This window comes from Falco cherrug, chromosome 13 (genome assembly GCF_023634085.1).
Source record: "Falco cherrug isolate bFalChe1 chromosome 13, bFalChe1.pri, whole genome shotgun sequence".
NCBI classification, from domain to species: Eukaryota; Metazoa; Chordata; class Aves; order Falconiformes; family Falconidae; genus Falco; species Falco cherrug.
The window spans coordinates 21,834,084-21,862,055 of record NC_073709.1 but is presented as its reverse complement, the minus strand read 5'-3'; the positions used below and the strand labels follow the sequence as shown (position 1 = coordinate 21,862,055).

At 37.7% G+C, this 27,972-nt stretch overlaps 1 protein-coding gene across 4 annotated transcripts in view; it reads left to right on the top strand.

The window, feature by feature from the left end:
* Positions 1 to 27,972, top strand: part of MTA3 (metastasis associated 1 family member 3) — a 135,903-nt gene that overhangs the window by 65,039 nt on the left and 42,892 nt on the right. For all 4 annotated transcript variants that reach the window (XM_055725907.1, XM_055725908.1, XM_055725905.1 and 1 more), the window contains exons 9-15: positions 1,366 to 1,554; positions 6,804 to 6,878; positions 11,481 to 11,539; positions 14,140 to 14,264; positions 15,423 to 15,574; positions 16,068 to 16,290; positions 24,718 to 24,804. In XM_055725907.1, coding sequence (XP_055581882.1) covers positions 1,366 to 1,554; positions 6,804 to 6,878; positions 11,481 to 11,539; positions 14,140 to 14,264; positions 15,423 to 15,574; positions 16,068 to 16,290; positions 24,718 to 24,804 — 910 coding nt within the window. The remainder of the gene's footprint in view (positions 1 to 1,365; positions 1,555 to 6,803; positions 6,879 to 11,480; positions 11,540 to 14,139; positions 14,265 to 15,422; positions 15,575 to 16,067; positions 16,291 to 24,717; positions 24,805 to 27,972) is intronic.

Genomic DNA, 27,972 nt, shown 5'->3' with positions numbered 1-27,972 from the left:
TACAGAAGGGTGGTTCTTCCTCTGTTCTTCAAGCTCCTGTTTGGGAAAGGCAATGCCAGGTCTTCCCAGCCTCTTGCTCCTTAGGTATCAGGTATGCACTAGTTGATTCTTGCAGTCCTGTCATCCTTGGGTGAAGCAGATAAAAAGGAGGTTCTCAGGAGTGAGTTTAACAAGCCTACGGAAAGCAAAGAGTTGTTATCATGGGAACTTGTTAGTGGTCTGCAGTCACAGAACAGCTCAGTGAAGACAGTATTTATCCACAGAGTTCGTTACGTTATCTTTTCTTCAGTAATATCAAATACTGCTTTTTGGAATCTGTTTATTACAGATGGAAAAATAAACATAAGGTAAAAGCAAGATCCAGATTTATTAATTTATTTTGTCTTTCTTAAAAAAGTTTGTACCAGTGAATAGATCCGGATTTAGCACCTGGTCAGAAAATATATCTGCTTCTCCACAAGGGCTGCAATTTCAACAAAAAGTTAAGCCTTGGTAGCACATAAACAATAAGAGTTCGGTCTCTAGGCCTGGTTCCCTCATTGCCTGAATGATAAACAGTGACAATGGTTTCATTGGACATTCTCTGATCTAGAGATTGTGGATTTAGACATTATGTTACATGTTTCCGTATCAGAATACTTCATTTTAACCGTGGCTTTTTCTCACAGCTGGTGAATTTGACTTGAAACAGAAGTAAAATGACATCATGCGTGATAATAGTGACATTACTTCTTGCAGATGAAACAGTTCAAGAATCTTGTGCTTGATAGCTTTCAAAGAGTTATACAGAAAGCTGGAGAAAGACTTGAGCCGCTCATAGGAGGTGGGAAAAGACAAGGAGGTTTCATTATTTGCAGTACATTTGTGTATGGGAGCTCAACTGCAATTGCTCTGCAAGTGCTACACTGACACATAATGCAAGAGTGTTCTTTCCTTGAAAGGTTTCAGGTGTCCCCTTCATAAAGATGAGTTTAGGGCTGTCTGAGAGATTGAGTGCTACAGTTACAGCTCATCACTGTGGTGGGACGGATGGGTAGGAGACTGATGTTACACGGTCACATGCATTATTGCACTTTATACCTCTTAATACCTCCTTCAGCACAACAATTTATGATTGTGATGATGGGGTCTTTTGGGATGCTGAATCAGAAAGGCTTCTTGTATGTTTCTCATTCCCAAATTAAGTAAGAAACAATTTATTTTCCTGATGTTCCACAGCAGAAAACCTATGATATCAATATAGATTATAAATTTAGCATTAGTTGAGGCTTCTTGAATAGCTTATAGAAAATACTACATTGAATTTGCATTAACTGAAATGGACTACTGTCTATTTAAACATGGTTTTTATTTTCTCCTCACTAGTTTCATGCAATGGATACACTGCATAAGCACAACTACGATTTGAGCAGTGCCATCAGTGTTCTAGTGCCACTTGGAGGGCCTGTCTTGTGTAGAGATGAAATGGAAGAGTGGTCAGCATCAGAGGCTAGTTTATTTGAAGAGGCATTGGAAAAGTATGGCAAGGACTTCAATGACATTCGACAAGACTTTGTAAGTACAAAAGTAGCACACTTCTGCATTACTGTGTTTTCACATGGGTAGACATAACTGCTTTCTGTAGGTTTGGAAGATTAGCTAGAGGGGGAAGTGTGTGTAGCTGATACATCTAATTAACATACATATACATTTTACCTGGCTGAAAGTCACTATGCTTTCTTGTTCGGTGCCATTCTTTGGAAAGATATTGACAGAAGAGAATCTTTCTTGGTCTAATACCAGGTAGGATTTCTCATGCCAATGTGTTTTGAAAAGGATTTTACAAGCATCTGGGGAAGTTGCGACAACTTTTCAGAACTTTTCCACAATTTCTGGTGAAATTCATTAGCAGCTATGTGGCTGATTCCCCTGAGAATTTTTGGAAAGCTGGGGTTTGCTTCTATGGTGAGCAGTGTGAAGTCTATGTTCTCATAGCTTTTAAAGTGCACTACTGGGAGTTATTTTGACATATTAGGTATTTTGGCACTTCTGAAAAGTAAAGGAAATGTTTTCCAATATGTTCTAACTACACTGATTTTGGTACTGAAGTATCAGACTATGGGGCGGCAAAGCTGTAATTTGCTGATTTCTAATGCAGGGTAATGAAATGAAATTGATTCTAACACTGATTGCTAGTTCTGCAGGTTTGGAAATTTTTTTGCACGTTTCTTGGAGAGCTTCTTTCAAGGAAAAAGATTTCCTCTTGTACTAAGTTAAAGTTGGGCTTTGTGAAAAGGTTAGGGTTTGAGCCAAAGGAATTCCCTTATTTAAGACTGAAGTTGATTGAAACATTTTCACAGCAATCTCATTCTGCTTGACTCTGAGAGCTCAGATTTATTTTCTTTTCTTTGCTGAAGTTCATTAATAATCTTTGTGAAGGGAAAATGGCACTGTATGGTAAAGGTAGAAGTCCTTCTAAATAAGAGTGTAGGATAGTGGGAGCAGGCTTGGCACTGAGCTAAGCTGTCTTTCCCTCACTTTCACAGTTCTGAAATGAAACACATAATTGAATGAAGGTGGGAAGGGAGGGCTATTGTTTTTCTGAAGAGCTGACATTTTAACAGGTGTATTATATCTGTGTGCTTAATTTTGCAATTCCTAAGGGAGAAAATGTTCATGGCAGTCATCACAAAGGTTGAAAATTACATCATGGATGAAATATCTTGTTAAATTCAAGAAAATAGGATTGGGAAAAAAGATTTTATGGTGTTTTAGAACTGAAAATCCTATTGTAAACTAACTCCTTATTATTTCTCATATAGATAAATGCCTCTCAGCTGCAATTGGACAATAGTTTAGTAGCTATGTCTTTTAAGTAAATGTTTCCTAAAACATAGTATTTGGCTTTACAAAATGCCTTAAGGCATGTAAACAGATTTTATTGGCTGTTTACAATATGAGTCCCAACACAATTTGTGACCAAGTATACCTAAGTCTTGTCTTTGTTATTTATATAATAGTTATCTTTTCTGTATAATTGCTCTGTTATGTAACACGTAATTCTGTTGATACGCACACATTAAAGTGATACAGTGGAATAATGTGTTGCAGGAGTCGCTTCTGAATTTGTAATGTTCAGATGCTAGATAATTGAGTGAGTCTAGCAGAAGCTGTTTAAAATGTTCAGATTTATCAGGTAGAGTCCTGATACCTTCCCTCTTTCACAGAATCTTCCTTCCCAAATCACAGGTATTTTCATTTACCCTCCTCCCAAAGTGAGAGAGACACACACAGATCTAGGGGTATGGTTTCGTAGCCTACTCAGGGCACGTTGATGATGAGTCAGTGCTGCAGAAATGGATGTGGGGTCCTAATTAATTATTATCTTAAAATTATTTATTATTAATAATCCCATTTAGTTAAAGCAGGGATGTTCTCTATCCTAAGTCACTTTTTTTACCTTTGGAAAAGCAGCATGTCATTTTTAAAGCATCATTAGAAGAACATCTATTTCACATATAAATTTATATGACGTTGGTAACTTAGTGCACAGAATCTTGATCTAACTCAATGTAATTTGCAATCTTTCAATTATATTAATCATTGTATAATCTTGGGATATCTTAATTTCTCTAGAGTAAAACTTATGTGTTCTCACTTGCTGTGTAGCATTCTTAAAAGTACAGGGATTTGAAACAAACATTTGGTTTTAAGTAATCATCTAAAATAGTCCCTCAAGATTTGCATTGTTGATGTGTGAAAAGTTTCTTGCAAGGTAAGGTAGGTATAAATGTGTAGCACTTAAGCAGTGATTTTCCATGAGAATGCATTTATCTGTTATCATCCCTCTATTCAGTGGCGAGTCATAGAAAAGTAAGGACTCTCGTATGCCTTGTATAAGCACTGACATAGAAGCTAATGAACTGGTAGCACAGATGCAAACTCGTTCAAGTTTCCACATCGGATCTGATTATAAAATTAAATCCCTTGGTGCCTGAGACGGAACCTAAGCAGTCACACAGCACAGGCAACACTGTCATGTTGCATGGCAGAAGGTGTTGGTAGCAGTGTCCTGAAGCAGAAGGGTTATGTGGTAGTACCTGCTTGAGTCGTTAGATGCCAGAGGAGTTGGCTTTTTGAGTCAGCCTGGATTTGCAAGACACGGCAGCTGTGATTGAAGCCCTTACGTGATAGTTTGTAAAGGGCAGGCTCATTTACTTTTCCAGCGATTAACAAGAACTGGCATTATTTGACTTTCCGTATACAGCTCCAGCATTAAGCTATAAACATTTAATATTAGCAAGCAAGAAAATTGTTACAAATTAAATGGTATAAAGGAGTTCCCCTTTTTTTTTAATAGACGGGAGAAGCTCATTTGTTACCAAATTACCAGTGTAACCTTTGAATAATCATTTTCATCAGCTTATAGGAGCTCATTTGTTGAGATGCTGCTGTCTTTTAAGAACCTGTATGAATCCTAATTAAGCTAAACTTTTTAAGTTAATTGAATTTACTTGATGTACTTGAATTGCTTCACATCCCAGGATAGTAGAATAGAAGACAACTGACTATTTATGTTTTCCAGCTATTAACTATTTTCCTTATGGTAAGAGAGGGCTGTTACGCTTGTTAATTCTTAGCTTTCCATTATCCACAGTTTTCACAAATTTATAACTGTTATATCTCAAATATGGCATGAAAGGCCTTGGGAATCAGACTTGAACAGTTTATGGAAAACAGAAGCAGCATTTTTCCAACTGCAGGAAATTGTGCAAACATGCCTGTAATTTAACGTGTTCATTTCAAAATACTTTATAATCCTAAGTTTTTCTTGCTGCTCTGATCTGAGTGGTCCATTTTTACCCTGAAGAAACTAAAGAAACCAAAAATGCCCTTGTCCCTGTTATTGTACTGCTGACATCTCTTTGCTGATTTCTCCTACAAAAATGTCACTCAGATGGTCATTTTTACTTCTCTCAATTAGCATTTAATAGAATTTGGTAATGACAGTACATTATCCTGTGGCTGTGCACAGCTTCTCTGGCAGTTCAGAGCAACCTCTGGAAAATTCACATGCCTCTACAGTGTTTTGTCATTTAAGTGCATACAAGGTATTCATACTCTGTCTGTCAAACTGGTTATCTGGGTTATGAATCAAAGTGTAAAAGGCTTATGGTTATCCAGTCCAAGCCCCTTAATTGTCTGACTTTAATTGTAGATGCCTACTGAGTGAATGAACATACTGGTGTCACAATCATAGTTAAAAGAGATTATTTTCTAGAGAAATGGCAAACATGATCTGTAGCATGAATGTGTTAATAAGTGTTTGGGAGGGGAAAATAAATACAGAGATGCTAAAATGTAGTTCTTGACAACAGCAGGTAGTTGGGGTGACTGTTTCATCTGGATGCCAGGACGAATATGAACCTAGAGACTGAGAAGCAGCTCATCTGTCACCTCACACCAAACACATGTTCCCATCACTGGCCTTTTCCTGGGCAGATTTCTCTTAAGCCATAATTTACCTAAGGAAGTGAAAGGATTTTAGTAAAGTGAATTGTGTTATTGCGTTGCTGGTTATCAGAACGTCAGCTTACGCATTTGTTACACTGCTACTTTTTAATTAAATGCAAATGGACAGGGATTTACACACTGTGCTGCACTGCCTGAGGAAGAATTCACAGCTGAGTCTGGACCTGAATCCCAGCTCCTGAAAGGCAGAGGTGGGAGCCAGGCGCAGTTCCCCTGGGTCTGTAAGCAAGCAGCACGAAAAACTGGCTGTGAGCTCCTGCATGCAGGGAGAGGCAGCTTGGTAAGGCGTTCCTCTGTTGTTCTGGGAGTGTAATTAAAGGTTCAGGAACTTCTTTGTTTGGCTTAAGACATGCAGAAAGCCCCAAAGTGGAGTGAGTAAGGTTGGAAAGATAAGTTTCACATCTGTATTTTCCGGGACTTCCTAAAAATCATCCTCATTTCTGGAAAGCAGAGAATTACTTGCGTTAATGCATACCTCTAGAGAATACCACGCACAAAATAGTAGCATGTTTCCAGGTTATCAATAAAAAATGCATGAATTCTGAAAGAAATTATAGAAAGAATATATGGAGTTAAATAAATTACTTGGTAGTAATTAAAAATGTCTGCTGTATGCTTAATTTTCTCCCCTAAACTTAAGCCAATACATTTTTATTTTACTAATGAACACGTGCACCCAAAATAATTATCATCGTCATCACTTCCCCTGAGTTTGTACAGAGATTTTGGTGAAATATTCATTGTCAGTGTCACTCTTGTTGCTCAGGGTAGCACTTGTCCCTAGCATCCTTTTGTTTCTTGTTTAATGGTCAAGAGTGTGTGGAGGTTTATGCAAAACTAGTGGCGTTGTATGAGCGGCTGAGTTGCTACAGGACTTGAAAAAAATGTGAACTAAGTACAGTAACCATTGTATTTTTTAAGAGTAAAATTTTTGTGACATTTTGAACAAAGTCTTGGCAAGTTAATTTATTTCAGTCCTGATGTTTTTCTCCATCTGATATGCTTTACAATAGAGATATTACCTTTTGTGTTTCCTGATGGAAATCTGGATTCGGTTTAATCATATGGCAGAATAAATTACATTTGGGCTTGGATGTGTAATATTGTTGTAATTCTGCATCCTTGTTAACTATAAGGAGAGGTTGTGTATTATTAATAATAATTTGCAGATGGATTTTAGTATTCACATTTTAGTATTTGTGTATCAGCTGTACTTGATTTTAACATGTTTAATAAGATGTGGACATTGCAATTTCTTGGCACCGCTTTAATGTGTAACAAATGTTTTTCAGCTCCCTTGGAAGTCATTGACTAGCATCGTTGAGTATTATTACATGTGGAAAACTACTGACAGATATGTGCAGCAGGTAATTTAATGATATTTCAGCATGAATCAGTCCATGATGTTCTTAAAGTGCCTGAAGTGTTAAAGCATAAAAAGCTGTTGGTGTTCTTTAAATATGGTGGGAGGCCTGTGGTAATATCTTGGCCTGTAGACCGATGTTTTTGGGCTGGTCACAGGGTGCATTGTCAGATCATCTGATGCCTACTGTACATCACCTGGCTGTGAAGAACTGTTTAAGCTCTTGCATTCTGTGCCGGGGTTTAGCACACTTATTCCTGGTTCCTACTGCAGTGTGGGATAAGAAGGGAATGGGCTGCAGGGCAGATGCTTTAGGCTGTGAAGCGGTGCATGGGACTGAAAGAAAAGGAAGAATTACGTTATGTTAAAAGAGGCTGCTAATGTTACGATCTTTTCATTGATACTCCATGATAAAACATGACTTTGGCATTACCAGGATTTAAAAACAAAATTGGCAACATTCTGCATACAGTGGGCATGTTAATCCTTCTGTTTGAATATCCAATTGTTTGGGTTGCCCTGGAGCAGAAACATGGCAAGATGATAATTGGGTACCAATGTGGGATATTTTAAGCGGATTTAGGCAAAATTTCAGTGTTGGTGTTTCTTATATATTGCACTCTTTATATATTTGCTTCTTGGGATATATAAAATATTTTAAAATAATCCATTTTAATTTATGATTTAACATTTAAGTTTGTAGCTCCTTTACTTGCTGCATAATTAGTGGTGATGTTACGTACAGCAGGTTGAAAATAAGTTTTATGCTGTAGTGATTTCAGCTGTATTGTTAGCGGGATCTTTGGAACCGTTCCAGATTTTGTTAGCATGTGTCAGAAGGATGATGGCTTCAGGTTGTTGTGGTTTATTTGAAAGTTTTTCTACATCATATTGTTAGTGTATGTATGTTATGTATGATGTTGAAAGCTTTTCTACATCATCTTGTTAGGGTATGGAAAGTAAGGGAAGCGTCTTTTACCATGAAGTAGCATCTTGAACTATCACTAGAACCCTTTAGTTCTATGGGTTCTATGGATAATACAAATAGAAAATAATATGCAGTGTATAAAGGCATGGTTTTTTTGGAGTCGTCGCCATTGATTTCACTTTTAACACTTTCCTTGCACTGTAATCTTGTTCCTAGACAGGTATTGCCAACAGAGATTTGCTGTGCTGTTTGTCAGCTCTTAATGATTGGGCAATGGATGATCTTGAAGAATCAGATAAAAAGATCTTATTGATACTGAAAGCCATGGAGTTTTGAAACGGAATTTAAGTTTTTGAAATTGAAACAGAAATTGACTTTTGTCAACACTTTTAGGTTGCTCAGAGACTGATTTTGTTGCCTGTGACATTTTTTTAAAATAACTTGCTCTGGAGAGGTTGGCAAAAGACTAAGACTCCCTTTCTAAAGTTGTCTAGGGCTTTGTTATGATTCTTTGCTACAGTGATGAAGGTGTACGGTGGTGTGTTGAGTTTGGGTGTTGCAGGATTAGCTTTTTAGCCTCATATACAAGAAAAACACATAGGCCTTATGGTTACTTACAACTTGAATGCCTGTGTTTTACTTGTAAGTAAGTAAACTTAAAACATCCAAACCCAGAACACGGCAGTACACGACAGGATTGAATGCTTTAGATGTGTTCTTTCAGGGTCATGCATACGGTCGTCAACGACAAAACCAGGGTAGGCCAGATACCTCATTGTTATCCTGGTTAACCCTTCTTTAATCCTTCCTAACGAGATCGGAACTTCATCCTGCCCTTGTTTAGTTTGTTCTGGAAGAGTGGAAATCATACAGTTTGGTAAAAATGATACTTGTAGGGCTTTTTTTCCCCACCAGAACAAGCTGTGATAACTGAATGCATTTCAGGGAGAAAATAAGTTCAATAAGAAAGTGGGAATTTGAGTCGTTCTTCTCTAGATACCATGCCTGAGGGATAGGGCAGTTTGGGGGAATGGGAAGACAAAAGAGTCAATGTACAAACTTGAATCTTACGCAGAAAATACAGTCTCTGAATTCTAGATTGGTGTAATTTAATACGCAGATTTGCTCTTTAATTATCTTTATTTCTTTGTGTGAATTGGCTGCATTGTGTGAGATATAAGAAAGATTTCCTTGTCATAATTGCCACTGAAGGTGGTTCTTGCTTGGTAGCTAGAGGTGGTGACTTAATGGCAGTGGAGAGATTGCTGCCACCTCGCCTTCAGAGTGTGTTCCCTTCAAGTCAAGGTGAAGGAGAATAGATACGCTAAAGCTCCTGGTCTGTGCTGAACCTGCCTAGCAAAACTGGCTCAGGCCTTGGGTAATCAATCCTTCTTGGTGATGTGGCACTTCTCGTGAGCACTACATTATGTAGTGTTTGAGGAAGGCCAGGTGGCTGATTCCGCACAATGAAATGTGTTCTCATCATTTGTAGCGTTCGCCTTAAAATCTGATTCAATGAAAAACACTTTTACTGAGTCTTTGCAACAGAAAAAGGGAGAACATCTGTAAGGATGGCTAAATTACTATACTACAACAATGTATTACACTTCCCTCTCATTTATGTTCTTCCACTGTGGAAAACAGTACTGATGTAGGGAAATGGTCATTTCTTGGGATATTTGTCAATTTATATTCATAACAAAAGTTCTTAAAAACAAGTAACATTCAGTTTCAGGGGTGGCTGATTAAAAGTAGTGGAGCCCAGGTGAAAAGCTGGGTTAGTGTAGCTTGACCTCCCTACAATGCAGTCTGTAAGACTTGTTTGAAATAGTTAGTTTAAGATCAATGTAAGTTTTTCTTCAGGAAAAACGTCAGCTCTCTTTTTACATTCCTTCAGTGATTTATTACCCTTATTGTTAACTGGTGCTTTGTCTAAATGGTTTCAATTTTGACTTCCAACCTTTACAGTTTACCAGTTTTCATCCTCTAAATTTCAAGAGGCAGAGGTTTCATCTCGGAAATTGCAGCTATTTATTGACAGTTTTGTTTCTGCATCCTTTCTTCTTTCTCAGTACTTGAAAGTTGACAGGTCAGTGTGAATTCAAGCTGTGACATTTTCTGTTGCTTTTAGAGAGCAACGTTAACCACAGTTTTAGTGCATAAAAATATAGTTTATACTGAAATGGCATTGAGTGATTATTTTGGAGGGGGCACTAAATCATTCACTTCAGCATTTCAGGAGGAAAGCAATTGCTAAAATTGCATTCCTTACAACCCCCGTGCCAGTACTAAAAGTATGCTAGAATTTAATTAATGTGTATAGTCACTTCTTGCTGACACTGCCATCGGGGCTTAATACAACTTCCTACAAATGCCTCTACGTTTTGACAGTGCTTCAAGGCTACTTTCCTAATTTTTTTCCCCTTTGTTGAGATTTTCTCCTGCTCCGATGATCTTGCTAGGTGTGCAGTGAGATTTGTTCATACTTCTTGTGGAATGGGACTGGCTTGTTATGAACCTCTGTGGAACACGTTACCTGCTGACCTGCAGTCTCACATGCATTTTCAGTTTGAAAACAAATTCTGTGTTGTTGGGTATAATATGAAAAGGAAAATGACACAGTTGTGGAAAGCTTGTGGCCTGAGGCTGTTACGCAGAAAGGACTGAATTTTGAACACCTGTTGAAGAAAGGGGGGGATCTTGAGAAGTAGGCAGGTAGTGTGGATTTATTATTGCTGGATATCAATGCCCTGCCCTTATTTTTTTCTTCTCTGTAATAATTATTGATCTTGTTTCAACTCCCTTTTCTCCCCAACTCTTCCCCACTCTCCCCAGGTGAACAGAAGTGGTCTTGAGTGGAGGAAGAGTGGGGAAATAATCTTTTTGCCTTACCTTTTCTGTATAGGCAAAACGTTTCAGATAACCAGGAGATATTTTAATTCTGTATTTCTTGTGCTGTTGCTGAAAAAATGCCGACTTAGTTACTTGTATAATACATGGCAATAACTAAAACTTCTCGGCATTTTGCAAGTTAGTAATACTACCTTGAGTGCAACATGTTTTGAGTTTGTTGCAAGTGTGAAGAAAGTAATCATTTAGTAAGTTTATAATCATCGTAGTAGTGTAGCTGTCCTGCTACTGCTGTGTTCCTGGGCTGCGGTTTAGTGGCACTTAATGGAAGTAAATGTTCAGTTATTTCTAACAGTCAGTTAGAAAGTCAGTAAAATCAGTGGACTTTACTGTTCCACTTCCTGATACTGCTAATAAAATACTAGCCTCAGGCTTGACAGAGCACACAAGAAGTATTGAGTTACATGACTGATGAGGAACTCATTGTGTGCAATTTCATTCATTATTTTCTAGTTATTTCACAATGAGGGTTAGCCACAATGCTGACATATTTATGTAGATGTAATTTATGTAAATTGTAATTGTCATTTTTAGTTTTGTTGTTAGTTGTGAGGCCTGTGAGTTTTACTGGGAAGGACAATATACTATAACTTGAAATTAATGATAAAAATAGAGAACTCGTTTTTCATGGTTTTCATCTTGTAGATTTCGGCATTTGTTTTGCAGGCTCTGGTGGAATCACAAAATAGAAATAGAGATGGATTGTGTGCAGTTTTATGAAATCTTGTACTTTAATAAAATATTTTAATGTGTTGATTTTTCATCTAGAAACGTCTGAAAGCGGCTGAAGCAGAAAGTAAATTGAAACAAGTATACATCCCCACCTAGTGAGTATAACAGTAAAGTCTTTTTCTTTAAATAATGTAAAGGTGAAAGTGAAACCGTAACGTGCAGTTACATGCAGTAATGCACACTGGATTTCCTTTTTAATAGTTACTTTCTTAGTATTTGTTTTATAGAAACAGAATATACAGAGATAGAACCAGAAAATGCCACAAACTCATGTTGTAAGCAAAACCTTTGTACTTAACACAGCCCTTTGACCTGCAAAGTGCCTGTTCTGGAATGGTGAGAAGTTTTACAGAAGGTGGTCAAGTGCTACATGGGCTGCTCACAGACAAGAAGGGCCTTCTCATTTAAAAAGCAAATTTTCCAGAGTAATTGCTTCTGAATCCCTGTAGCACAACACTTCATATTTGTGTAAATGCAAATTGTCTATTTCAAAATAGAAGCAGTTGTTAATGTAGTTACATAAAATAAGAACAGATACTTTCCCATTAGTTTTATCTTGCTGATAGTCTGCTCTTCATCTAGAGATGAGAGATTCTGGCTGTAAATCAAAGATAGCACACAGCCCAAAATATTTTATCCTTCAGCAAGCTTTATTAATGAAATCTGCTTTCTTCTGAGAGGTTTTTAATCTGGGTTTGGTTGGGTTTTTTTACATTTAAACTCAATGCTGTATCTGCTTTTGTTAACACGTAGTTTACAGGAACAAGATATAATCTGTCTCATTCATAATTTCCTCAAGATTGAGAAGAGAAAGGGTTACAGATGACTTTCTTCTAAGCTTTCTGTGGGCATACTCAGTTCACATGTATGTGAATTTCCCATTGTTATGAGTGTTTGTATAACAGAAGACTAGAATAGCAAATGAAATACTTTGAAAATCCATTGTTGTCTTTCTGATGACTTGTATAAATTGCATACAATAGAGCTTCATTTCCATATTTCATACAGACTTTCCTCTCTTAAAACAGATTTAATAATACAAATAGCAGACTATTAAATTCATTCTGTTAATCTCATCTGAAGAAATGCGAGTTTTTAAGCTCAACTCTTAATAAATGGCACCTTTTTAAAAAAGCTGAAAACTCTATTATGAGTGTTCCCTCTCTGGGAAGTGGATGCTTTAGGAAAACCGTAAGATACTTGGTTTTTACTTAATGTTTTTTCAATTTAATCTCCTTGGTCCATAGTGACAATTGGGGAATTTGTCAGTATGTTCACAGTAGGGACTAGTTGTATTGGATGACAAAACCTGTTTTGAAATGTAGGATTTGTGCAATTTTACATTTCTTCCGGTCTGTGTTTTGCTTCAGTGTCAAGATAAAAATCCATAGTCAATGGTAAGAGGTGGTAGGGCTTCTCAGGTATTTGACAACTGCAATTTGGGGCACTTGTGGGCAAATGGATTGCTAACGCTCTGTTTCAAGACAGATTTCTTGTTGGAAATCTGTTTAGAATTGATTCTTAGAGCCGAATACCTTGTTGAACTTGATCATAAGGTATTTCCCGTAAAGGCGAGGTTCTGTCCTCAGTACCATAGAGTCCCTTCCAATTCGTGGCTTCTCTGGAAGGTAACGAAGCAACAGACCATAATGTGGGATTGTCTCTCAATCCCTTCTCTTGCACCTTGAGCCAAGATACTTTCAAGAGTTATCTGGAAATTGTGAAAGTGTCTCTCACTGGATATAGTGAAAAAGGAGAAGGCAGGAGACAGACTTGCTGGCATTTGGAGCAGAGACTTGATACAGCGAAGGTTTCTTTAATTAGTCATTTTAACTAATCTTGAGCATTTTTTGTGCTACCTAAAATAACAAATAATCAATGTGTCCAGTTTTACATTGTATTGAGAGTATAGCTTGTCAAAGGGATAATTAACATGAACAAAGTTGGGAGCTTTGGCATTATTATACTTTACCCAGTGAAGAATAATTCTCTCTGAATTAACTGACCTCCATAAAGTCCTAATTCACTGAAATATTAGTAGGTAAAATATTCACAATAATAATAATAATAATAATAATGTTGATGATGTAATAATATAACAAAAAAAAAAATCCAAAACCAGTTCTTCAGCCTTCTCGGAGAGAAAAAGTAGTTTAGGACAGTACCCAGACAGAACAGCCTGATATATGGACAAGCTTTGCCAGGCTTGTAGGACATTCAGGTTTACTGCATTTGGTGAGAAGGTGTGTACTGCTTGAGACAGGAGTCAGCAGACCCTCTTCTTGGGTGGACAGCCCTGTAGTATTATAGGCAGTGTTGCTATTCTTAGTTGCTACACTTTACCCAAAGTCCAGCCTCACCTTATCTGGCACTGGAACCCCCTTAAATTCTGTGCTGTGTCAAGCTTTTGTTAATGCTTGACCCTGAGACTTGGGCTTTTACTGGCTTGTCAAGTATTGTAGACCATAGGAGAGCATTTTACAAAGATCTGTAAATTTGAGTATCAAAGCAACTGTTTACACAACAAGTCTCCTAGATGCTGAAAATACTAGGAGTATAAAAATTCGTCTTGTAGTTTAGAGCAGATTTTATGGATGTTGTCAGCACACATTGGAATTCCAGAAATAGATTGTTTGTTTCCATATTGACTAACCAGTTAGTAAAGTCACTTTATTTTATTTTATTTTATTCAAAGCAATAAACCAAATCCCAATCAAATATCCAGCAACAATGGGAAACCTGCTGCAGTCAATGGAGCAATGGGAGCCTCTTACCAGGCACAGGCCTCACTAATAGGGCGGGCTTGTGAAAGCTGCTATAGTAAGTAAATGTATTATTATTAGTAATGCAGAAGTTATGGCTAATCTTAACCTGCACTGCTTTTTTAAAAAATATGTACGTACTTTTGTTTGCATGCTGTAGAGGATAGTTTTCAACCATTTGTGTGGCAGAAACAACTTCTAAGTTAGAGGCTGCCTTCAATATATTGATTAAACATCAATATTCAAATCCGCTTTATGATTTTTATTTTCAACAATTGAGAAAGTACAGCAAGATAAAATAGTATAATGTGATGACACATATGTTATTCCTTTACCTTCAGAGTACTAATTAAAATTTATTTTTGGTTCTTCTGTAGGGCTGCAGTGTTTTTGAAGTGGTTTGGTTGGGTTGTTTTTGTTTTTTTTTCCACGTACCTCTGTTGTTGTAGTAGGGTGGCAGGGGGAGAGTGTGTTATTTTTTTTTCTAGTATTTTTTGTTTCTTGTGGTCCTTGTTGGACCTGAGGTAGCAGCCTTCAACATAGGTGCTATGAGAGTAGATATCATAAAATTCAGAAATGGAAGTAATAGAAAAGACCTACCATATGAGAGTTCTTTACTTATTATTGCTGTAGTTGCCTGTCTCTTAAACACTAATTAAACTAAAACCATATTTTCTATGTAGAATGTTCCAGTTATATACTTTGTTGTTTTTCAAATCCCATTTTTTAAAGAATAGTTTTCTTGTGAAAGACTACAAAAAGAAAAGAAAAAGGTTAGTATTTTGTCTGAGTCTCCACACGCACAAGATAAAGGTACATACACATCGTCAAGGTCAATAAGAGATGTGCTTGTCCTTTTTTTAATATGAATCTTGATTTATAAGTACTGGCTTTGCATGACTTGAGCAAAAAAACCCAGATCTTAAATAGTTCTAATAGGTAACAGGCAACTTAATAAGCCTGTCTTCCAGGGTAAGATTAGAAATATTGGAGGATTTATAGGTGTTTCCTTTTGTTTTTGGTACTCCCCTGGAAGAACATATTTTCTAGGAAATACAAAATCTTTTGTTTGAAATTTAAATTGGGAAGCATTTTGGAAATTTCTATTTGGGATTGACATCTGGGGTGCTTTTGTAAAAAATAAATCAACTGAAAATTCAAATTTTTTTTCTCCGTCCATATAATGCTTTTACTTGTGCTGTTTTTTCCTCCTTAGCTTCACAGTCACACCAGTGGTATTCTTGGGGTCCTCCCAATATGCAATGTAGATTGTGTGCATCTTGCTGGATTTATTGGAAGAAATACGGTGGCCTGAAAATGCCCACACAGACAGATGAAGATAAACTGTCTTCCAGCCAACCTACAGAGGTAGGACTGCATAGATAAACTTCCCTAAAAGGAAAAGTGGTGCTTTCACAAGACTGCTGTGATTAGAACATGTAATAGAATGATCTTTTATTTATGTGTTCAGCTTTGGTATTACAAAACTCGATTTATTAATCCTTTTCCCGTCATAAGTAGAACTGAACAGTGGCAGGTGCTGCCATGTCTTTACTGGACTAATAAATAAACAAACATCCACTTCATGCATTGTTGGTGGACAAATGTCATGTCAGTCAAATGGTGTGTTATCAGCAAAATGTTAATATGACTGTATGATATCTCATCTTGAATGGCATTATACATCCACTCTCAATAGAGTGCTCTGCTCTGTTTTACAGCTTCATACACAAGCCCCAGTTTTTTGTATAGTGCTTGTACATATTATTTGATTAGCCTTGTGAATTTATCCAAACTGTGGATTTTTTTTTAATGCTGTAATTCAGATGTATGTGTTATGATTTTTTGTTTGTTTTTGTAGGAATCTCATGTTAGAACTCACATGTCCCGGCAGGCCACACAGGGAACTCCAGTTCGTAACACTGGAAGTCCAAAGTCAGCAGTGAAAACACGTCAAGCTTTCTTTCTTCACACAACGTGTTGGACAAAACTGGCCCGCCAGGTCTGCAAAAATACTCTCCGGCTGCGGCAGGCAGCAAGACGTCCCTTTGTCCCTATTAACTGTGCTGCCATTAAGGCAGAATGTAAGATGTTTTTTTAATTCTTAGTTCTGTGTGCTGTGCTTCCACCCATTTTTGTCTTTTAATTTTATTTTCTTTTTCAATAAACATTTCTTGTCTATACACTTTTGATTTTCATTTTTTTCATTTGTCCAGCGTATCACCAACACATTGGATGAAGTCTGGCTGTCTTGAACAGATTTCAGGCTGGGGAAACATTTCAAATGATTTAAAAAGGGTATAACAATTATCTCATTCACCTACAGGAAAAAAAAGTCATACAAAAACCCATGGGGAGCAGGGAGGGGAAATCAATGCTGTGACAAAAAACTTGCTTCTTACTAGGCAGCGTGAAATAAATTCACTTTTATATTATTTGTTTATTCTTTTGCTGAGCAGAAAGTATAGATCTGTACATGTTTTACTTTTTCTCAGTGGGGTTGGTCAAGGAATAAGGAGCTGGGGATGCATAAGAATTTAAATCCGGCCTAATAGCCATGTTTATTATTACATCATAGTTACCTCTTTGTTTGTTTGTTCCAGCTCTGAGTAAAAGTCTATATTATGCTTGGCGTTTTTATAGCCAAAATATAAAGGACTGATAAATTCACTAGTAGTATGACAGAAGGTTACGAGCTGTTGTAGATAGCGACAGTAAGTCTCTATCTGCATATGTGTGCAAGTTCTGGTGCAGAGTCACTGAATCTATCAGCAGGTTTTGTATCTGTACTGAGGGCCTTGGTTTACTGCTCACGCTGTTTGGTTATGTTTCCCAGTCTTCCACAGATGCAATTTTTGAAGCAGACACTTGGCATTCCGAGATGAGCCATGCTGTCTCATCGTACTGTCAATTGTATTAGAATTGAAGAGACTTTTGTAGAATGTTAGATGTTGGTTTCATAACCGTGTTTACTAGATTAATGCTAAATGTTTTCCCAGCATATTTAGCTGGGGTGCCAATGATGTCAGTGTTGGTTATGAGAAATCCACTCCGTGGAGGCTTAAAATCTGGTTTTGAGCAATTGTTTTCCCCTTAGGTACTTTAACACCAGCCATTTTTCACATGAAAACTCTGCATCTGCTTCTGCAGTCATCCAGAACTTGGTCCATATTTCTGTTCGTTGTCCTTGTCTTATTGTCTTGTTCGCCTTTTTTTTTTTTCTTCTTTCAAAGCTATGCAAGTTAGGAGCAGCTTTCAGATTTAGGGAAAACCGTATGTCAGCTGTGTGAATAAAATGGGTTGTACTTTATGGAAGAAGCGTATCTAAGGCTGGACTAGGATTATATTTTTACTCCTTAATACAAAATAAGAATTATTTTCTGAGAGGAAAGCATTGTACCTTTTAATTTATGTAATTGGCACTGATTTCTGCTGAGTCATGGAGGAAAACGAATTTTAGAAGTGCACTTGAACCTTGAATCTTTTTATCCGTGTCCCTGTTTCTTCTTAGTCGCTGCAGTAACTCAATCTGAAAGAAGATGAAGCTTTTGTTTAAGAAAGAGAAAAAACAGAAGGAAAAAAAAAGCTTAATTCAAGTGTTAATCATCATACTAGAACAAGTGTTATATGCACAGTTCAACTTTAAAACAAAGGAGTGACAAACAGCTTTTCAGCAGGAAACAGTCATTCTTGCATCAGACTGGCAGTGCTATGAGTGCTTCCTCATTGTTCCTTTGAATGAAAAAGTGACACATCAGATTAAGGTCAAGAGCAGAAAGGTATTTTTTTTCTGTAGTCTCTGACTTCCATTATTATTTTTGCTTAAAGCAAAATTTGGACCTTGTATTTTGTCTTTTTGAATACTGATGCTTCCTGATTAGACCATAGATTGAAAAACGAAGTCACAGTTCTCAGTGGTTTTTGAACGCAACATTCAAATAGTTTTATAATAGCGGAAACCAGATTATACCTTATTTAATTAATTAAACTTGTGTTTCTCTGTACACACACAAACACATATATACAGACATACACGCACATACTCTGTTTCTGGCAATGTCTCTCTCTGTGGATTCATACAATGCTCTTAGTGCATTGTCATTGTCATACTCTTGCTCTAGTAAAGCCTAGTAAGTAAGTAAATAAAATTTGTTCCTGTACTTCCGTCTGGTGACCTGTGTTCAGTGCACTCTGTAGATTTTAATGTTATAACTAAATAGGCTGTCCCTGAGAATGCCTTGAATACTCTCTTAAGGATAGCTTGAAGCAAGTAATTTTAATTTTTTATTATTTTTTTTTTAGTTTTTAAATGAGATATTAATTAACAGCAATGTTTTCATGTGTTGAATACCACTGAGTAGTGACAATATTAAAAGAATGTCTGTGCTGGTTTTACAAAAGTTACAGTTGTGCTTAGATAATAACCTGGCCAGAGTAGCAGGTTACCCATGATACGATATGGCGTGAGATGGTTAGGACCTCCGAGAACTGCTCTGGAATATATTTTTCATATTGGTGTGCTGAAACTTGAATCTAATGATTGCTTAGATGATTTGTCACTTGACTCTGTGTGTGCCAAACCAGTGCTTGAAAACAACTGCATTTCACAACTGTGTTGCAGTAGGCACCAACACTGAGAAACCATGAAATCTAAGGACAGAAGGGTGGTAGGGCACTCTGCCCGAGCAGCCTATCGGGTTTTATGCCTTCTTAGTCTTACGCAATTTGTTGAAGTGCCAGGTTGTAAATGAAATTAATTCCCAGTTCTGAGAAAGTCTGAACAAGCCAGTCAGAGCTTGTCTGTAAAATAAATTGATTTTTGTATTCCACCTGAACTCATCTGCAGATACTTCTTTTGTTATGGAGGAGCATGGAAGCCTCTGAGAATGCTAACCCTCAGGCCCAACCATCTTTTAGGTGAAACTGGATTTCAGACAGCATTATCATTATTGTAATTCCACCCACATCATCTCCCTTGGCTCATTACATCCACTGGCAGAAAACAAGGTCCTATTCTATGTTCTTTATCCTTTCAGTTAGTGCAGAGAATTAGATTTTTCTCATTAGTGAACCATACAGCATGACCCCTGCTCAGCTGCCGGCAGGAGGTAGTGGAGACGATGCATTTACATCCCAGTTCAGTCTAGGGATGGTCACCAGGAGGTTGAGAAGGCATGGCATCTCCTGCTAGGAGCACAGCCCATCGTGGAAATCTCAAACTTTGTTCTGCCCGAAGATAATAGACGCACTGTAGTTGCTGACAATAAACTTTTCTGATGGCTTTTCAGGAATAATTAGAATTGGTGAACTGTTTCAGTGAGAGGAATTTCCCATGCTCGAAATTAGGCAAAATACCTTCTTTTTATTTTAATATATTGCATGTTTTTTAGAGAGTTAAGCAAAACTATCCTGTCTGTGGAAGGCCTCTTAATTAGAGGAGACCAAAGTGGGCATGCTTCTCCAGACGCTGGCCAGGTTGGATCTGTTTCCAGCTTACAAACATGTTGGTACATGCACAGCAGCGAGCCATGCATCTGTGTGCCTCATTACTTCAGCACAGGAAGATCTTAGAGGGATTTTATTTTTCCTGCTCAGATACATTTTTATCAATATAACTATATGTATTAATTACAGTAATTTAAATTTGGGTAATTACACTTGTCTATTTAGATATTATCAAAATGTTTTCTGTGGGTAGTAGTGTATTATCTGCATCATACATATATGTAGTTATCTGGAAATGGGTATACTGTTCATGATCAAACCTTTAACATACCTTTAAATTTGCAGATTAAATAACAAGTTTGGTACACAGTACTTGCCTGTGACAATCTGGTTTGATAAAGAGGATTGAAAATTAAGTAGAATACGTAAAATTTTGCTGATTTGTCTTTGTAAGCTTACAGCCTGTTTTACTGACATAAAACTACCCATTCATCTCAAGTGAGTAACATTTATTGGTTCATCAGTGTTTTACATCCTAGATTTTTGTAGCTGCAGAAGATATTTTGGTTGCTTCTAGCATGAAAATATTTTCTCTGCTGTTTCCTTTGAATACAATTTGTGCCAGATTTTAGTAGCCAGTAAAATAATTGAAAGGCACACAATTTCTTTCTCAAAGTTTCCAAGAATTACCACAATTTAAGGAATACATAGAGTACAGTACATTCATTAGGTGATCTGATTTTAGTAAGAGATATGATGGAATGTCAAAAGACAAATAACTCGCCAATGAGAGTCTCTCTAAGCTATGAGAGACCTACAAATTAGTTTTTAAAAAAGGATATAATTTAAAAACTCATTCAAATCTAAAACCTTTTAAAAACTTTTTTCAATCGTTATTTGCTGTCATATTCTCCGTAGCATTCCTGATTTTGTTGGCCTCTCATCTCCAGAACAGTCGTCACTTTTCTAGGTTAAGAACTTCGTCTGTTTAAAACCTCCTGAAGAATCACTTTCACACTGTGGTTTGTAATGTTGTTCCCTGGAGTTCTTCAAATTGTACTGTATCTTCTTTAGGGTTATGGTGCCCCAAATTACATGTGCTTCAAGATACAGGTTTCCCATTATTTTAGTCACGTTTTCTGTTTTCCTATCATAATTTCTAGTATTGTGATCTTAATTTGTTTTTAAGTGACCACTCTTTAGTATTGTCCAGATATTTTTAGAAAATTGTTGACACTGACTCCATGAATTCTTTCCTGTGTGATGATGTAGAAACCTATCGTTGTATCTGTATGTTACAGTCCCTTACAGTTACCTCTTAAGAATTTACATTTACTGCTTGATGCTACTGCTATCCTTTGCAAGCAGTTTTAGCTTTGATTATGATCAGTAATTTCTTACCAGGAAACTTCAACTCTAATCACCTCTTTTCCTGATCTTTTGTGTGTTGAATAGCACAGATCCTTTGGGAGTTACGTAGTCAGTTAATTTTAATCAGGTGCTAATCCCTGAAAATACTTCTCTTTTTACCATGTAACAGCTGGACAGCAACAGTCTTTGGTGACACGGGTGATGCGGCTTGTTAAAAGCCAGTTGAAATGCCACGTCAGGTGCCAGGTCAGCTGCGTGTGTGCACATCGTGATTCCTTGTGCTTGACACACATGTGCACACGTGACATGTGCAGTCGCTGGTTTACAGGACATGCAGGTGAGAAGGGACCTCTGGAGGTCTGTAATTGCACCCCCTGCATAAAGTTCACGTGTGCATGGGCCTTTTGTCCAGGTGTGGTTTGTCTGTCTCCAGGGCTTCTCTGGGCACCTGTGCCAGTGTTTGGTCACCCTCACAGTAAATAACCTTTTCCTTACATCTGACAAGAATTTCCCATCCCCTAGCTCGTGTCCTTTGCCCCAGACAGCAATGGTATGTTGTCCTGTTCCTGTGTAGCCTCAAGAAGGGTCTGTCTTGGTCTTCTCTGTGCTCTGCTGCTAGGTGGTTACGGGTGGCAGTCAGGTCTTCTCATCTCAAGGCTGTCCAGACTCGGTCCCCTCAGGCTGTCTGTGTGTGGCCTGTGCTCCAGCCCCCGGCCAGCTTGATGACCCTCCGGTAGCTGCCCGTGCTTCGGAACGTCCGTGCCCTTGTAGAGGGGATCCCAGCACTCGTCACGGGGTCCGGTCAGGGTGTCGCAGGGCCCAGGGGGAAGGGTTGCCTCCCTCGCCCCGCTGCCTGTGCCTGTGGAGAGCAGCCTGCAGGCGTGCTGCTCGTGGCAAGGACGCACCGCTGAATGATGTGAACGCGTTAAACGTGTTTTCCCTTGACGAGGTCTTGATGTTTCTGTATTTAACTTGGATCCTCTATTAATAGTTCAACCCCTTTGCCAGTCTGCAGACCTGCTTACTGAGGAATGTTACCATGTTTGCAGTGGGTTTGTTCTCTTGAGCCCAGACCCATTTAAGTATTAGTTAAACACCAGTAGTGTACGTGCTCGACAGTTCGTTTGGATGAATTCCACCTGGCCCTGGCAACTTGTTTTTATTCATTAGCCAGTTTGTTCTGGATTTTCCTGTGGATGCTTTGATGTGACACAATTGTCATACTTCCCTTGTAAAAGGATTTTTGGAAGTGAGCTTCTTTAAGTTCTTCCCTAGTGAACACTGATGCAAAGAATGCATTCAGCTTTTCTGCCATGCCTTTATTTTTTTTGTTTATTTTCCTCACACCTTGATCCTGTTGCTGCAGGCACTAGCACACTTTCTGCTTTTGATACATTAGAAAAAGTACACTACAAAACATAATAATTTTTCTTTTTTAAGATTATTTTTTTCTCATAGCTTCCACTATTTCAGTGATCTGCCTGACATTTTTGTTGTTCATGTGGAAGCCCGGATTTGATTTTAGGACTTGTTTTTAATTTTTGAGAATTTCTTTCCTAAATTCTATTCTACAGTTTTACACTGGAGAGTGATGCACAATAATTTCTGTGTTTTCTGTATGTAGTGTGTAAAGATTATAAACTCTATTCTAAAGTTTTATGGGAGTACCATATTGTGATTTAAAGTTTGCTGCTGTTACATGTACCTAATTGTTATAATAAATAGGTGTGCTTTGGATTACCAACCCAGTACCTTTGGTGAACGTGCTTTGCCTTAAGCATGGAAATTGTGCTCTCTTTGCACTCTGTATTCTCCGTCAGCATATGAATACCTCACCATGATTCAATGTAATTTATTTTTTTTACAGTGAAGACATGTAGATGGAAAATTTTCTTGCTAATTACTTTTTAGGCAATGCTTTGCTGTTCCCAAAGTAACTATAAAATACTTAATGTGGTCTGTGCTTATTTCGCTGAAGGAGATAGTGGAGGCACATCATTCTACTCTGTCACTTAAAATATTTCAGGTGTTGTGGAATATTAAAAATATTCCAGTCACCAGGTTCAGCGTGTTGTTGTTGGTTTTCTTTTTTCCACTGAGAACAGTGTATTTTGTTACTAAGATAAAATAGTAAAGCACTTTGTGTACTCAGCATTAGGGCTGTAACCTTTGGGCTGCCCGGATACCAGCTAGCATTTCCAGAATTTCAAGTAGATTCCTTAATATATTGAAATAAGTTGTGTGTTGTCTGCTGTGTTGAAAACATCTGTGAACGTACTGAAATACTTACGTCAGTCATTTCCGTGATTGCATGACCTATATGGGTTTTGCACAGAGGTAGATAGAATATGATAGAATATATGAAGATACTGTAAATTATTCTTTGTAGTGTCTTACCGTCTTTGTGTGACTATGTACTCTACCTCGTGTTGGAATGAAGCAAATGGGAACATTCTGGTAAAACACAAGGTGTAGACAAAGCAGAGTTACAAGTATTATAAGCTATTTGTAGTATCTAGCTCCTGTGAAGCTTGTTAGAAAATGCAGATCTGTATGTGCATATGTGAAAACTATGTGAAGAAACGTGTACATGTAGGTATGTGTACGTGGGGAGTAATTCCATTTGAGAGAATTCTAGATCTATGCAATCAACGTGTGGATGCAGTTTTGTACAAAACGGAATACCTGTGTTCCAGGGATACTGAAAGCCCTATATGGGGATTACTATGTGCTTGTAAAAGACAAATAACTTCATCATTCTGAGTAGTTAATAAAAAAAACCAAAAGAAAAAAACAAAAAAAGGTAGCATAGTTCTAGTAGGCTTGAAATGATTTACTGAAACCTAGTGTCTTGGAAATTCCTGCCTTAGGTTGATTGACTCTGTTGTCTGTGCGTGAAACTTTTCATAGTAACGCTTCTATGTTTGGGGCATTTAGACAGATTCTCTGCTTGTGTATTTTCAGTGCCTTTGAGTTCATAGTTGTAGCATGAAATTAAGGTAGTTACTGAATTACTTATTTTCCTTTACTCTGCAGGAAGTTATGCTCTTTGAGGCCTTTGAGCTCTGTCATACTTGGTTACAAATGACCACTTTGTTCAAAATTTTATAGTAAAAGGGTTTCTTTGGTGGATGTGTTTTGTTTTGTTTTGTTTTTTAAGCTTCATCTTGCCATGATAGCCCCTGTGTTCTGTTTTGCTTATTAAGAGTTGTACGAATCACTGTACTATCAGAGGAAGACGTGACAGAAATCAGTAGTCCCAGCTTTAAATCCTTCTTACCTTTGTATTACCCCATTTAGAGCTAGACAAACTTGTAGAAAGTAATGAAGAATTCAGTGTAAATTATTTTTAATAGCCAGAACTGGTTTTATTTCAGTATTCATATTTTCATCTGTTTTATTTCCCTAGCTGACTGTCTCCAGAAAGGATTTGTTAGCAAAACATGTAATCAAATTTGTGTTAGAACTTACATGAACTTAAAAAAAAATAATCATAACGTCACTTGCATGAATGAGAACATGGCCTGCCTTTAAGTATCCATTATTAGTAGTAATGATGACCAAAAGAAGAACATGTGCTAAAAAGAAAAAAGAAATTTCTGGTAAAAATGCAAGTCAGAAGCTGGTTGGTGTGTCCTAATTATATTTGTAATGGTAAAATATTTAAACTGAGTTTTATTCTTTAAAATTCTCAGATGCAGATCGACATTGTGAACTTGCTGGAAATCCTCTGAAGATAAAAAGCACCAGAAAACCACTGTCATGTATCATTGGGTATTTAGGTGCGTATCTGCCTCCAGAGAATAACAAACCAAATAAATGAACATTCAGTGTGTACTGATACTTTAAAAACCTGTATGCATAGAGTAAGAGACTTACGCTTTTAGTAACAAGAAAATTGTAAAGTGAATAATGTAATTAGAATTCTGGTCCACTATCGGTTGCAAAACTGCATGATTGAGCTTACAGGATATAGGCAGAAAGCCTTCTGATGCTGGTTTAAAATGGCAGAGTGAAACCTGATGTAATTTAGAATGTGAAAAATAGTCTGACAGCCTAAATAAAAAAATAAGCACTCAGAGAGGAGGTACTTGGTATGCTCAGTGCTGCTCTACTGTACCCCTTGAATCCACTTGTAATGTTCCTGTGTGCTTAAAAGGAGGAGACCTCAACCATATTGAGACACTGATCTTTTAGTTTAATGCCATAATTTTAAAAGATGTGATGAAATTTGTACTGAGATCATGGCCAGGAGGACAGTGAACTCACATAAAATAATGGGGAAAGGATAAATCCTAGTAATTGTGATTCCATATTAGAAAAAATGAAAATTGTCCTCTTTGCAAGGAACCACCACTGTTGAATATTTACGCAGTCATATATGAGTTGAGATACCCCAGAGGCTTTCTATTAATCCTCAGGTGAATATAGAAATCAATTCATTGATGAGAGCATCAGTCAATAATTCTGCAGTGTATTAATCCCAGTCTACAGAAGGGAAGCTGAGGGTGAAGCCCAGTCTAGATGTTTTGCTCAGAATTTCAATCAGTAGGAGGTTTTTTTTGTGCTGGAGCAAAGTAAACAGTAACAGTCTGACTTAGTGAAACAGAAATCAGCTATTAATGTAGTTATAACTGTTCTTCCAGAACATCAATTTTAACAAAATCCAAACTTCCGGAAGCACGCTAATAAATAATTAATGCCCACTCTCACTGAATTTTGATTCTTCCTGCCCTGGAGTTTAAGAAAAGAGCTGGTGATAACTTCCTACAGGCATCCCAGCTGTGTGTATGACATATGTTGTCATTAGAGTGAATGAGGAAAGCACTGCTTTGATGAACTTGGTGGAGCTGTGCTTGTAGGAGGGGGGGGGGCAAGTCGGGCAGGAGGTGGTTTGTCTGCCTGAGCTGTCTGTGCAGTCAAAAGAAGAAATGGCAGTGTCTGTAATCGTAGAAGATATTGCATGTGTTTAGTGCCATGTTAGTTAGTTAGTGAGGGGCTGGTTTGGTACCTCTGAGAGCGTTACATCTGTAGGTTTAATGGCAGTAAAGGGCTGAACAGTGTCAGCATGATGTGTAGGTAGGTGAAGGCTTTGTAGAAGATTAACTGCACTAAAATACAGGTCTCTGTAGAGTCTGCTTAGCGTTTGATTGCATGGAAAGTGAAGGTATCACAGCTGAAGGCATCTCGCTACAATTGAAAGCAAATATATGTTACAGAGATATGAAGTGTAACCGGTATAGTTAAATACATGCATCTGAATTAGCTGTATAAGGATGGCTAGAAACTGGCTTTTTGCTTGCCATTTGCCTTGGTGTTTGTTTTTTTGGTTTTTTTTTCCGTTCAGTTTGGTTGTGATTTTTTTTCTTTGTTTATTTGGGATTTTTGCATGTTCCAGTGAGTAAGTAACGCCTGCATTATTTTCCCCATAAAATTTAGTATTAAATATTTTGTGATACCTTATACAGGAGTCAGTCATGCCATTCCCACAGACATTTATTGGCATGCAGTTCACTGTGTGTCTCAGGGCACTACTGTTTTCAGCCCTGCTGGTGAGGCAGAGAGGATTTCAGTGCCCTGCAGGTGCTGGGTCATCGCTCCCCTTTATCCCAGCTCTGTTTCTTGGCTGCCAGTTCCACAGGTGAGGCAGGTTAAGTATTAAAGTAGGTCCTGTCCTCCAGGGAGCTGGGGCTAATCCCCTGCAATCCCTTCAGTCATCGCTGTGCTTACTAAACAAACCCCCTAAGGTGAGCCCCTGGCTAATTAAATGTCCTATATTACCTCCTAATTATGAGGAAACCAGGCTAATGTTTCCAGCTGGGATGCATGTTGAGGGGATGAGATGAGAGAGGTGCAGCTGCTTAAGCACCCGTGGAATCCAGGATGCTTACTTAAGTGACTCAGTAGGAAACTTCAAATTTTCTTTGTTTACCCTAGTGACGTTAGTGGAAACAGGAAAAGTTTTTAGAAAAGGATTCCTAAATACATCATTCAATTATTGTTTCTTACTCCTGTTTTATTTCAGAAATGATCATATAGTCTGATTCTGGCCAACTGGTTACTTGTTGTGTGGGTGAAGGGAGAATTTGGGTTGTTTGGATGTTATAATTCTCTGAGTTAGCAGAAGGTGCAGGTGACAGGAGATTTTCAGTGAAGTAGTAGGCAATAGAACAAGGATGAGAGCAGCAGGTATTAAAATACCCCTAATTACTATTATTCCAGAACACAATAATACAATGGGATAATGTAATTCAGGCAGAAACCCTGCAATGCCTCATTACCCCTCTCAGGTGTGATGAAGCAGCTAGTTAGAAAGTGCTGATCTAAATCACGCAAATATTTGAAGCAAGTCTAAACACAGAGGATGGGTGAATGTAAGGTGTTAAGACCTCACAGGAAGGACACAGTCCATTGCAAAGTGGTCCTGGCTAATAAGATTGTTTCTACAACTTAAAGGAAGAGCTTGGTCTTGCTGCCTTCCTCCCTCTACTGCAGGAAGGACAGCCTTTGTGGTAGACTAATGGAACATTAGTGACTTCCAAATGGAATAAAAGTCAAAGGAAGCAAATGCTTCCTTCTTCAGCTTGCTTACCCTGAAAATACAAAATTATATCTCCTATACACTGTAGACAGAAGGAATTTATGAGTTCTCATATGTTGAATGCAGCTGCTGGAGCTCTATGGGAAATAATCTTTTAGTGGTGTTCGCCCTAAAATTTAAGCATTTCCTTCAGAGAATTGGAAAAGATTGCCAAATGAGCATTTTTAGAATCCAAATTCCAGTTGTCTTCAGCAGACAGCACAAACCTTCCTGTTTCGGTTAAAAGTTTTGCTTTAGCAGTCAGTAAAGTTCATAACATTAAGCGTGCCTCTGTTCCCATTTTAGTTAAAAAGCAAAATAGATGCTTGTTCTCTACAGCATGACAAATGGGACATGCCCTGAAATGTGC